Source organism: Sceloporus occidentalis, unplaced genomic scaffold, assembly GCF_023333645.1.
Source record: "Sceloporus occidentalis isolate IW3139 unplaced genomic scaffold, rSceOcc1.0.p SCAF_162, whole genome shotgun sequence".
NCBI lineage: Eukaryota > Metazoa > Chordata > Lepidosauria > Squamata > Phrynosomatidae > Sceloporus > Sceloporus occidentalis.
This window is the reverse complement of record NW_028317142.1, coordinates 1512458-1526701: the sequence shown is the minus strand read 5'-3', so window position 1 is coordinate 1526701 and position 14244 is coordinate 1512458. Positions and strand designations below refer to the sequence as shown.

The 14244-nt window shown below is 35.9% G+C and overlaps 1 protein-coding gene across 1 annotated transcript in view; it reads left to right on the top strand.

Moving 5' to 3' along the window:
- LOC149279558 (piezo-type mechanosensitive ion channel component 2-like) overlaps window positions 1-14244 on the top strand; it is a 185065-nt gene that overhangs the window by 85315 nt on the left and 85506 nt on the right. Inside the window, exon 3 of the mRNA XM_089501059.1 lies at window positions 12676-12801. Coding sequence (XP_089357185.1) covers window positions 12676-12801 — 126 coding nt within the window. The remainder of the gene's footprint in view (window positions 1-12675; window positions 12802-14244) is intronic.

The following is a 14244-nucleotide window of genomic DNA, read 5'->3' as shown; positions in this document are numbered from 1 at the left end:
GGATTTTGGAGAACGTATAAGGAGCAAAATATAAGATTAATGTAATTAGCTATATCATACAAAGTATTATCCCATACTTACATTGTAATCTTCCATCTGTCTGATGTATTCTTCCATTTTTTCTGATTCCCAAGACTTAAGGTAGACTCAGGGCTTCATCCCCTTAGCCACATGCTAGCCATGCCAAACTATACTACATACTGAAGTAACACTTGCCTCACTATATGAAGAAGTTTGCAAGAATATGGTGTCACATAGTGGTGGGTGGTAGAGCACCTCTAGTTTTGCCTCTGTGCTCTAGATGGGTGTGTAGGCATTACTTCAAAATCCTAGTGGGGTCTGGAGCTGCAGCTTCTCCTAAAGTCACTTGTATTTTACTTTGTTTGCAGGAAGAATGCACATCAGAAGTACTTACAACCTATTTTAATATGTATTCTTTGTTGATGAGGCTGCATAAGACACTGGAATGTCCCTTTTAGGTCTGTAATGTAATATAAAGGTTTCTTGGGTTCTGGAGGGATCAGTTTATATAACTTCTTAAAGTCCAAGCAAAACAAAAAGCAAGAAATATTATCTACAACTGCATATTTTGATCCTGATAATATTAAAGATTCATTGATTTGAACTTTACCGGAACCATCAAATACTCCGTATATTACTTTACCTATAACAGCAAATAAAAACTGAAAATATCTTTGCCTAAACCAAGTTACTGTAATGACATTGCCAGCAAAAGCAAGTAGAGGTAGCCTATTGATAGCTCACCCTGTGTTTGTTCTGAGAGGATACCAGTGGTACCCGCGATGCTCCTGTCTGAAACGATTCGCTTTCTTTAGTAGATGGCATATACAGTGTTAGTGTTTATCACTCATTCGAAGACCTGGCAAAACAATTTACCACTGTTTGAGTGAATTCTTTTTATTTGTTTACTTATATTCTAATGGAGTATGTCGACTGAACGGCTTCCAGTGAAAATCAACCCCCATCAAGATAAAATTCCATTAGAAAAAAAAGTTGTCTGTGTTTGAGATTGTGTACTTTAATGTAGTTTGGTTATTGAGACAGTATGTGTTAACCAGACATCACAGGCTGATAGTTACATTCCAAACAAAACATGCCTAGTGGTGGAAACATCAGACAACCAACATATATATAACATGAAGCATATCCCTTTGTGATAGGTCTGGCATAAAAAACACTGAGCTGAATTCCTCAGAAAACAGTTTACGCCAGATATTTTTTGTTGGCCTATACTGTTACAATGTATCAGGTGATGTATAAAAATTTTGACGCACAGACCTCAGATCCCTCCTGGGTGGCCCATTCTATTTTGCTCTGTCCTAGATGCTGAATTAAGCCGATGAGGTCTAGCATTCTGAAAATGAACCATTAAATGAGCACTGTGTGTCTCTGCAATCATAAAAATACATTCTTTGGTCTTAGGAATAAGTGTTCCTAGTTTTATAAACAAATAATTGTTTTCCTATCCTTCTTCGACCAAACAAATAAAAAAAACCTCTTGCTGATTTCAGATGGCGCTTCACTAAGTGCTTTATAAATGCATTGTAGCAAATTGTATTATCTGTGTATATTTTTGGTTCATGTAATATACTAATCTGGTGCCTAGCAGTGAACATTACCTTTCTAAAAACTATTTTCAGATAAAAGTTCCATTATAGACATCATATTGTTTATCTGTTGTGAAATAATTTTACTGTCTGTTTCTAGTTTCATGTTTTCATATTGATATTTAGGTTGATTTATAAGCTTATATATTGTGAAATATCCGGTACACTTAGACATTTTTAATGGAAAGAAGAAGAGAAGAAAAAGGCACAAGGAATAGAAAATGTTGCTTCTACAGTATAAGATGTATCCAAATAGAAGCTAATGTTGAATAAAATTAAATCTTATTAATAGATTGTGTACAGGATCATAGAGGCTCTCTGTCAGGACTGTCCCAACCAAATTACACATGGACTATATAACCTGAATCAAAACATTCATTAGTAGAAAAAAGCAACAACAAAAAACAAAACAACTGCTCTCCCCAGTATAAGCTTTGTTGATCAGGCCTTCCATGCTGTAGCACCATCTGTGTCTGGCTCACTATATTATGAAAGGAGTCATGCTGCACCACGGTCTGTGTCTGACTCACTATATAATAAAGAGTCATGCTGCTCCACCATCGATATCTTGATCACTATGCAATGATATGAGTCATGCTGTTGCACTGTATGCTGTTGTGTCTGTATCTGGCTCGGTATATAGTGTTAGGAATCATGCTGTACCACCTTATGTTTCTGGCTAGCTATGTAATAGGAGTCATGCTGTTCCACCGTCTGTGGCAATACATTTGTGAAAGTAAGCAAGTAAAGTAAGTGTCCCTGAATAGCAGTTAGGAAATGTGGTTTTATGTTTCACTAAAGCACTTTTGTGTTCAGTTACATACATTTTCTTATTGTGCACACCTGTATAAAATCCCCACAGGGCACAGATCAGAATCCAGTCCCAGCACACACAAGGTCTTGTGTTTTCATGTCCCAAATGACTTCCTTACTCCCAGCAATAACTACATTTCACTCGGTTTTCTGATTGATTAGTGTTCCTTTAATTAATTAACCACTATTTTCTTGTTCCTTTCTGAACAAGTACAGTATTAAGTCCACTTGAAAAATCACACTACATTTTGATTGTTTATTAGACAAGTGAGTAAACAAAGCTATTGAAATCAATCAATATAATGCAGTAAACTATCCTTTCACTTATTTGTAAAATTTTCACTATGACTATCTTAAAAAAGAGAAACTACAGGCAGAAATCATTGGTACGTATACCTGTGTATGATCAATGTCAAGGAACTGCCAGAACAGAAGCCTTTCATAAATGTTCTGAAGACCCTGGAGAGCGATAATGGTACAAGAAATTGCAACAAAGGGTTTTGTATTGAACCTGGCTCTGTCTAGGAATGCTGTGTAAGTCTCAAATGAATTGGTTATGAACAGTAAGCTAACATTTCTAGACCATTAATTGCCTATCTGGCAATGAAAACAACAGCAAAGAATGGGTTTCTATTCAGAGGTTGTAAAATGATAATGCTTGTGTTAATGCATTTTTCTATTGGTGGACACTAATGGAGGATTTGTATAAAATACATTGTTTATAGTACATTTTGTTAAAATGCGTGTGTACGGTTTCTGCTACGTGAGCTGAAATTTAATATTCATATGTAAATTTGTTAAAGGAAATATTCCAAATATTTTGGAGACTTGTCTTGAAAGAAGACCTGCAAAGTGTGTGGGGTCTAAGATAGTTTTCTTGTGAATGTTAGCACAAATATGTGATAGGAACGTATGTGTTAGGTTTAAGGGTGTGTAGTTGTCTATTGTTGCTGTTGACCAAACCTAGAGTTGCAATGTGTTGACTCCTAGAAAGTTCTTGGATGAAATATGGAATATATCTGTTGGATTCAGTAGTTAGCAGAGGATCAATACGTGGATAGCTCAGGCCATGCGCAAGGTTTATAATACTGCTCCCCATCCAGTCAAATCTGTTATGTGTGGGGACAGAAATTAAAAGTTGTGGGTTTTGTCTAGTGCAAACAATCAGATTAGCCATTTGGTTAAAGCAACCATGTTAGCTCATTTGATAAATACGTTTTGAAACAATATTTGATTACATCTGATTGAAAGTAAAGAGAACCTAAACAGTAAATAATTAAAAAGAAAATTGGAACCCGTTTTGAAATTAAACTAAGCTACAAAATGTTTAATGATAAAATAATGAATATGAGATGGGGAGGCAATAAGGGGTATGAAAAATGTGGGAGCATATATGGATATTTATTCCATATGTTATGTTTAGAAGTACTGCTTAAATTGCATATGAAACTGCATCCCTGGTACCTCTGACTTGTGGAGGATAAAAAATGACTAACATGGCCATATGTTTGAGACAAGAAGGAAACCAATCTATTTGCTCAATAAGTTTTGTTCAGTTCCTGTTTGTCTTCTCCTTGGGGAGAGGTTACTGCTCTGTGTACACTGCTTATTTAGTTACTGCCTTCCAGGGCTGTGAATCAAGCCACATTGAGGGTACGCATTCCCAATGCTTAATTACGGATGTTTTTTTAAAAAAATGTTGTTTCCCATATAATCTGTTTCAAAAATAATTTTCATCTTTCAGATTAATTTCTTCTTTCAAATTTACTGTAATAAATGTATTATATATTTTGTGTTGCTGCATAGGTTTGAATGAATTATTAGTGTCTTTTTAGTAAAGTTATACAACATAAATTTTTTCTATTACTTGCATTCATATATTTCAAGTAGATTTCAACAGTGGAATGTATAGAAAGTATTTTAGCAATACAGTTTAACGAAAAATAATACTAATCTAACCTTGGAAATATAGTAATCAATGCAGTTTTCCTTATTCAGAGAAACTATTGATAAAATTAGTTGACATGAATAAATGTTATATTGCACTCCCATATCTCCCATAGACTGCCATAGACTAAGGTATACCTTGAGATTGTTAAACTTATGATCACTAATTTAACATATCAAACTATTGCTTAAAGTGTATGAGTTTAAGTGTGAAAGTGTGTGTGGAAATATCTGTGCCAGTGCAAATGTTAGTTACTTGGGGGAAAGGGACCAATGGGGCCACTTGGCTTTGCTTGCCTCCTGGGCCAGAAGGTGTTTGAGAATAGAAATATGCATATTTACCCATAAAGGTTTCAAATAATGAAATGAGGGACATCAATGACACTGTTGATGTTGATTCAATGTGGCAGAAATGGATATTCACCAGATCTTTATGAAGTTAAGAAAGAGGGGTCAGGTTACTTGTTTTGACAATACTGTCAGGGATGGAGAATGAGCACAGGCAAGTTGTAAAGAAGCATATAAGACTTATAAGATTATCTGAGGATAGACCATAAGTACTAACTATGTAAGGGATGCCCATTAATGTGCATGGTAGGGCCAGTGATGCAATATCAGAGACCAGAGTAGAGGTTAAGGATAAGGGGACAGGAGCATAATATGCTGGGTTGGACATGTCCTACTGCAGTGTTGAATAGCATGAACATAGTTTCTGTGTCTGTAGAAACTAAATCTAGGCAGAATAATACATGCCCAAAGGGGCTCAGAGATTTGTGCCTCCATGGTACACACCTCTGAAGTTTGATGCCTTTTTGCACTTTGTTGAATGCCAGGACATATCTGTTTGCCAGGGGAAATGTGCTGACCTAGGCCAAAGCTAGGACATCATTCCTGTATAAATTCTGAGTTACTAGGAACACAATGTATTGTCAGGATTATACACAACATGAGGCTAATACGAATGCAAATTACTTATTCATAATTTAAATCTCAAATATATGGTAGAGGTTTGTCCCTTAATTAGTGAAATCTCAAAACTCTGTTGGATATGTGGTAAAAATGTATGGCAAGCTTGTGATCTTTATTTAGAGAGATCCAAATCTTAGGCTGCTGCCTTCAAGGACATTCCAGGGCAAGAGACACCTCAGGGCAGATGAAATGTGTGAACGAGGAAGAAGATTCTACTAGGAATGGAGATCAAGCAGATTATTTGCCTATAGCTAGTACTAGATGGAGAGCTTTCTGATTTCCAACATCAACATAATCCTAAACTGTTTTAAACCAATATTGTAAGATGCAGTGGGTGCAGTTTATACAGTAAAGTATTATTTCTGCATGTGGTTTTAGTTGTGTGAGAGGTAGGCAGCTGGGCAGAATTCCAACATCTTATTGCTTTGAGCAACATGATCTACATCCAGCGAAAGCAATGTGATCAAGCAAAGTAAAAACATATTTAGAATCATAAATTATATATAAATGGCACCTTTTGATTAGCCCTTTTATTTTAGCTAGAAAACCTCAAGCGGGGTCACAGCAGTCTGAACAAAAGTCTAATTTTCAGGACTCTAAAAGAAATGACCAATTTTGCAAAAATTAAAACACATCTAACGACAAACTTACCTTAAAAACAGCCTGTTTTAGACAATGTTATCGTTTTGAAGATATTGAGGTTATTGAAAGGGTACCACTGTCATGTCTGCTTCAGGCTTTTGGATCTTTTGCTGCAGATACTGTAAAGTATTTTATTCGCATGTCCCAAACTTACCTCCTGCTCCAGCACATAAATTCACAAAATGTGACCCTAACAGTCTGTTAATAACAGAATTCACTCTATTTCTCATTGCAACATTGTGAAAGTCTTTTAACAATGGTTTTTGAAGGTGTTAATATTAATGTCACTAAGGCATGTAATGAAAATACAGTATCTTGTTTGAGGGAAAAATTTGCCCAGATATCAAACTTATTCCACTGTGGGTAAATAATGTAAGTGGTGATGAGAAGTAATCTAAACTGTAACATTTTAATAATTTTCCTTAAAATGTAATGAAACAAAATTAAACAAAAATATTAAAAAAATGAAAAATCGTCTCACTGAGGTACTAAAAAGATATAAAATTGTTTATAAAGGTGTGGAGCCTATAGCAAACCAATATCCTATCTGCTGTGTTCGACAGATCCCTAATAGACTGTGGCTAATAGAACAATGCATTTTGAGCCCGTACATGCACGGGCTTTGTCATTAAGGGGATACATCTCTCACTGTTTCAGCATATTTCCATACATTCACCAAGTAAAAACTACATATACATTATATATATAAGGTGTACGCCTGTGAGGAGTAGTCCCAAAAAACACCTCAGCAGTTTAACATGTGTTTCGCCTACGGCTTGTTTGGGTACTGATTTATGCAGCCACTGTGAGTATATATTGCATGGAAGAGTGGGACTGGCAACAGCTATAAGGCCTTGGCACTTTAAGGTAACAGCAACCTGATGATGTCAGTGGGGCCGACAGCTTGATATGTGTAAACATGTGCTTTGTCCTGCTGATATAGTGCGCACCTGGGCATATTCAGCCACTGGCCACATGCTGTAGTATGTGGTGATGTCAGCCAGGGTCCCATCAGACATTTTCCTGGTGTTCTAGGTGGCCAGCACAGCAAGTTGCATGGGACAGACCTATAGAATAATTGTCACTTGTGTAGTCTCCTGCTTTACTGAAGTCTACTCAGTGCTCCGAGAACAGTTGCTGTCAGCACCTACTGGAATAGTGTCTTTAGCCGCACCATGCTGTTAGACTTTGGCTTTTCTGAAAAACAGGTGGTGTTTGGCAGAACGATACACAACAGATAAGAGAGTGGTGCCATTCATCACCTTCCCAAAGGTAAACAGCAACACCTTGCAGCACATAGGTGACTAGCTGCTGTAAGAGGTATATGACCGCTAGCACATAGAGCTTCGGTAATAGTGGGACTATAGCACTAACATCCATAATGCTCGGTTGTTGGAAAAGTTGTGTGCTTATATACAGCTGAGCATTATGGGAGCTGTAGTTCCAAAACAGCTGGAGTATTTATTCCCAAATCAAATTTTGATTTAACCCATGCATTGTTTATTACTTTTGGCTAATTTATATTAAAATGTTTATGATTTACATTTATTTACATTTTCTTGCACATTACATGTGAAAACATCTTAAAAAAGCTTCCTTGGCTTTTCATCACGTCTGAGTATTCTGGTAGGTGTAAAATGTTTATGAGTTTTTAGTTTTCCTTCAGTATCATTTTGTATACAAAAGCAGCCGAAATGTCATACATCTGTTAAATATATTTCATTGCGTCAAAGTCTGCAAACAATTCTAGCATTTAATACTAGATGTATGGAGCAAAACTGTTTTTTTTTATTTGTATCCTGCTGTCAGAGATACCGTGTTTGCTCAATTATAAGATGAGGTTTTTTCCAGAGCAAATGCCGCTCGTCTTATAATCGGGGTCGTCTTATAATCAGTGCTCAAATAGGTCTGACTATGAGACTAAGATCCAGATCCCCCGCAGCGATGCAGGGGACCTGGATCCTCCTGTGTTATGCCCCCCCCCCAACTTACCGGTGCATCTGAGTCCCCGGTGCTTATGGTGCGAATCGCGTAGAGCAGTACACACTGGCCGGACTAAGCACCGGGGACTCAGAAGCACCGGTAAGTTTGGAGGAGGGAGAGGGAGGGAGTGTTAAATGGGGGGCGTAAGGCATTTCTGGAGGCAGAGTGCTCTGTGAAATGCCTTTTTCACCCCCTTAATGCCACTTTGCCTCCAGAAATGCCTTTTTAACCCTCTATACTCCACTCTGCCTCTTGAAATGCCTTATACCTCCCTATATGCCACTTTGCCCCATAATATTCCTTTAACCCCCTAAATGCCAGAGTGGCATATAGGGGTATAAGGCAATTCTGGAGGCAGAGTGGCACATAGGGGGTCAAAAGACATATCATGGGGCACAGTGGCATTTAGAGGGTTAAAAGGCATATGATGGGGCACAGTGGCATATAGGGGGTATAAGGCATTTCTGGGGCAGAGTGGCAAGCCTGGGGGGCAGATGTGCATAACTGGGGGGCAGGTTGAAAAAACAGGAAATAAAAACAAAATATTTTTCTCAATCATAGCTTTTATGAACAAACAATTGTTCATATAGTTTACATGAATTAACATTTACTGGTAAAACTTTTTTTCCTATAGGGTCGTCTTATATTCAGGCTTTTTCTTTTTTCATAAATTAATGTTCAGATTTTGGGGGGTCGTCTTATAATCGAGCAAATACGTTATATAGTGGGGTAATTTTATAAAAGTGGTAAAAGAATGCATGTTTCAAAATGATTTAAAAATACTACATAGATAGTTTAGGTCACTAATAGGTGCTTATTGAAGGTTCTAGATTTGTTATTAAAAATGAATATTTTTGTTGCACAAACTTACATCTTTATGATCTGCTAGAGTCACTTAAGATAGTATTTTAGGTCTCTCCTCTGTTGATGTTTGCGTGGAAGGTGGGGATTGCTGTGTTCTTTTAGGAGTAAGGTATGGTTGGATGTTTTGTGGCCAAATGTATGGTATCCTGCAGTAAATCCTAATGTAAATGATTCCACTGGCTAGCTGTCACCAACATCAAAATCATCAATCATTTCACTTTCTTGAGATGCATACAAAACCAAAATGACTGTGTACTTATACAAAATAGCATATTTGCAAGGTATCTAACATTTGAATTCATCTTCTGGGATACAATAAGAAGGCCCTCACTTGACCCTGTAGACAATCCATCACCGGGAACATATATTACTATATTTTATGAATGTAATCTGAGATAAAAGAATAATTGAAGGGATTACTGTCTATTTAGAAACCATTTATTGTTTGTGTTATTATTATTGTGTACTGTTTTTAGTGACTTTTCTTAGCAAAGATATCTGATTAATATAGATACAACAGTTAGGATATAGGGTAATCTGGAAATGAACGACCCCATTGAATATGTTTTTTTCAAAGCCAAACTTAATTTCATATGGCAAAAGACAAGTAGAAGCATGCAATAGAGATGCGGATCATTGTGTTGTATTGATGTACACACTGCGCCTAATGGCACCAAATTCAAAGGTGATATTACATACCACTAATGTCATTAATATGCCCTTTATGTATACCTCTAGTTATGAAATAATAGTTATGAAATAAAAATGTATATAATTTACGCTATTTAAGATAATAAGACAAGGCGACTACTGACAATCGATTGCAAATCTTGGGTTTCAATGCTTGGTTTTATATAAAATGCTGGAATCCTAAATACTGTATATTGGCAAGAGGTAGAACCGATTAGTGGGAACCCAAGTAAACAATGCCCTTATTTTCCTGTTTTATGAATTTCTTTTTTTAAGTCGGTTGCTTACATATTTATTATTTTTTGGTTTTTTTGCAAGTCTTTCAGCTTCTATTTTGAAAACCACAGAAAATAATTTTTTTATGGTAGGTCAGGCCAGTGCGGAAGGTAAACACTGAGCTGATTCACAGTAGCACACACTGCAATGTTTGTGGTACGAGCAGTTTTTTTTATTAACTTACAGGAAAAACACAATTATTCATACTATTCATACTATACTAAAGGATAAAGCCTCTATATGTGCAGATGTATCTGTTATATATTTTTAGATGATGTTTCTTGCTGAAGTTTGTCATGTTTTCTTGATTTTCAAAGTAGGATTGTTTCAGCAGTCATGTTTGTTTTTTCCTTTACTATATCCCGATATGCTGGATTGTCTATGTAATTTATTTGAGCCATAAAGATACAAATGCATGATGATAAAATACCCGAGGACAGAATGTAATAATGCATTTTTAGGCTGACACAGGACAGCAGCCACTAGTTGGAGGTATGGATCCTTCATAGTGGTCCAACTGCCTCTTCTAGCACAGCTCTGGATCACTTTCTACCTACAGCACTTTCCATAGCCCTGTGATCATTTATATTACCTTTTCTTTATAGAACATCAACATTAGATTAGCAAGTGAAAGCTCTGGGGTCATGCATGGCAGCCTTTGGGATTATACCATCGCCATCCTTTACTTTAAAAATGAGGGTGTCCTGCAACAACTCTCCTGACAACCATGGAGAGTAAAGGGCACAAATTCATCTAGTCAAGACCCTCCTTATAGCCCTGCAGCTCTAAGGTTATTTTATTTCACGCACTTCCGGACTTTGTTATTCTCTGTTTGCTGTACTGTAAAGAAATATGGGCTCACTTTGCAATTGGAGCAATTGTGCTCCACTCGGGCTTCTTGCAGTCGTTGGGGACATACAGATAACGAAGATGCATCATGTATCTGTCTTCATTGTTTATCACAAATAGAGATCAAACCAGCAGATGGTATAAGAAAAAGAGCCATTTATTGTAGCACTGATCGTGATGCTTTATTTTTTTAATGACGCTAGTTACAAAATAATAATAATATGGAATACAAGGGTGTTAGGGAAATCATACCCCACGGTCCTACCTACATTTAATCAGAGCCTTAAATGGTGCAATGTTCTTTCAGATACTAGAGTTTAGCAATAAACACCACACTCGCTTTGACACTATTACATGATCTGTCTTTATGTAAAAGCTAGAAAGCGTGATTTTCGGAATTGCATCTGTTGTGCTCATGCAAAAAAAGTGATAAGCAGGGTCATCAAGTGATGTTTTCTCAAGCAAGTGGTACAAACCCGAGATTTTACAGATTTGCCCATGAACCAGGCAATCGAATGTGGCTGCTTGCTACCATGTTAACTAACTGTGTGCGTTAAATTGTCAAAATGCCATCTGATCTATTGTGAGATCGGCTGGTATACTGGTAAAAAAATCCTGATCCCTGCTATGATACATCATGTATTGTGATGTCAATGATGCCCCCTCACATTCTAAATCCCCCCTCCCCAATTTTTTTTTTTTTACTTTTTGCAACAAAGCAATGTAGCAGGGAACTTTCATGGGCTACAACTCCTGTCACCCACAGCTGGAATGATGACAAAGGTGATGAGTGTTGTAGTCCTCAAAAGTAGGTGCACTTAACTTGTTTTGGATAAAACTTGGACAAAGTACATAGTTTCCCCACAGTTAAGCAGTAAACTGTTTATGTGTTTTTCACCTAAATCTTACAGGGGCAATATTGTCCCGGGCTCCCAAAAGGAATAATGTGCCCTGACATTGGTGCATTGTATGGTGCCTGCTCTGCTGTCAATAACCTCATTGCAAGATGTGCTAGTATTTGTGATTTACACTTATACTGTAGAATGAAACACAACCTGCACCATCTATTTTCTGTCTGGGAGGCTGATGACAATAATAATATAATACTAGTATTTAAAAATAGTCGCTAATAGGTTCAGACAGTAATCCTTGTTCCATGAATATGTAGTCATGATTGCCTTCCTCATTATGCTACTCATTGATTGTAGGCTTTTGGATAACTTGCACCTGGGCTACATTTGGCTAAGACTGCAGGAAAGAGGACTGATTACCCCATGTCAGATGGGTTGCCTCCTACGGGTTGCCTATTTGAATAAATATTGTGGGTTATACACAAGAAGTGATTCTAGTTCAAAGTTTGAAAAGTGGTTTAGTGAATATAGAAGCTTATTATGTTGTCCAATCTGCTGGGTCTATTGATGATAATACCGCTTTTACAGTTAAGAGTAATTTTATATGTAGGTCCTAGCCTTCTAGGATCTTCTAAGGAAGAATTTTAGATAAAATGTATATTTCTCTGTGTTGCATGTATGCATTTAATCTGTAAGTTATAGTAATGTTTTTATAGTAATTTTCCAGAATCATTTTATAACTACTCCTTCACCTTTATTTTATACATTGGAATATAAAAACAAAGCGAATGAAAAGGGTTGGCCAGTAATATAGCACAAGTATAACAAAACATATAATAGTCTTTTATTTTTTTGTTAATGAAATCATTGCTGTTTTTATATGTATATAAGTACATTTAGTCTTTCAAACCAAGAGGATGTTCTGGACTTTTTCACTAAAAGGGAATCACCAAATGTAGGAATCCAGTAAAGAAAAATGTAGCCAATTATATTAATTAAACCAGTTAACCTCTGACACTTTTAACATGAATTATGGAATTTCTATTAGTGTTGCTGATTTCTAAATGTTTCTAGGTGACAATATTGAAGACACATATGGTGTTTTTATTTTCTTTTGTAATCTTTTGTAAACATAACCCCATGTTCTGTATTTTTTTTTACAGGGCACACAGGACGATTATTAAAATCCTTGTGTTTCACCAGTCTGTCCTTCCTGCTGCTGCACATCATCTTTCAAATCACAGTAAATAGCCTTGAAGCCAGAAAAAACATTGAACCAAATTTTAACTGTAAGTATACTAAATAAATTGTTCAGTTATTTATGCTTCTGGATACTGTTCATTTTAAAAAGCCAAACATTAATTATAAGTTGTGTCAGTTTTGCTAAGTTTTCTAAAAACTATGTTAGATCTTGTGATGAATTATTTATAATCATAATACTTAATAAATGCTAAGTATTGGGAAAAATACACATTTATCATGCACCCACACCAGTTCCTAAAATAGTAGAATAAAATAGGACACACATAATAAAAAAAGGGATATACAAAGCTCTATTGTATTAATGTTTTGGGACTCAAACATGCCATGAGTTTTAGAAACCTAGTTTAAGTGCAGGAAGATAAAGAAAAACTTATTAAACCCTTCATGACGAAGGCATTTTTCAACACATTTTTAACATTTCTGCCATGTCCCTGTTTAACTGTAATTTTCCTCTTCCTCATTTAGTGTACCTACAGAAATGATATTTTTTTCCAGGAAAAGTAGGGCATTCTTTTTAAACTATATTCATCTATATAATCCATCATTTAGTATGAAAAAATATGACAAAGTGAACATTAAAAAAACACATTATGTTAAAGTTTTACTTCTTATAAATTTTACGCAACTAGTGCATATGAGAAACAAAACCAAAAAATATTCATGTACCTCTCCTGAGTATGGTTACACCTCATACACCTAGGATTTACATTTATTTTTGGAGTTATAGGACTTTTCAAACACACTTTGTAAAGCAGCTTTGGATTTCTTGCCCATTGTATATCCAACTGCAGAAGCAATTATTTTACAGGGTTTTCATTTTTTTGGTGAGCGGAACGGGTTTTGTAAGCAGCTGAGTCAGGTGTTTGGGGTAAATTGATAATATGGGGCTAAGATGCTCAAAATAGAACATGGGCACAGTAAAGCAATCTCTGAATATTGATGGAGCATGTTCAGCTTTTGGCTTTATGCATCACTATACTCAGAGGATGTTGCTAAACACAACTTTTGTTTTTTCCAGCAGTTGCACATATTTTATGCAACAAATCTAAGGCAACATTGCAAGGTACATGTGAAAAAAGCACATTTAACCTCAAAATTTGACAAGCGCATCTTGTAATATATAAATTGTGAAAATTTTTATTTTTTTATTCAGACTAAATAATTTATCATAATGAGTTATTATGGTTACATATATAAATATAGGGTGAAAAACAATCTATAAAATATATAATATGTCTGGGTACAGTACATTAGAATGAGGAAAATCATGATTAACAAAATGAGAAAATAAAATAGTCCAGGTAGTGAAAGGGTTGATCATTAGCAGTGATGCACTTTGTCTTTTTTACATTATTTAATGGGCATATCAATGTTAACTAGTTTAAAGTTTCGTGACTTTAATTCATCCCACCCACTATGTTTACTTTGGGTTGCTGTCCATCATATTGGACTTCATGTTCTACATTTTT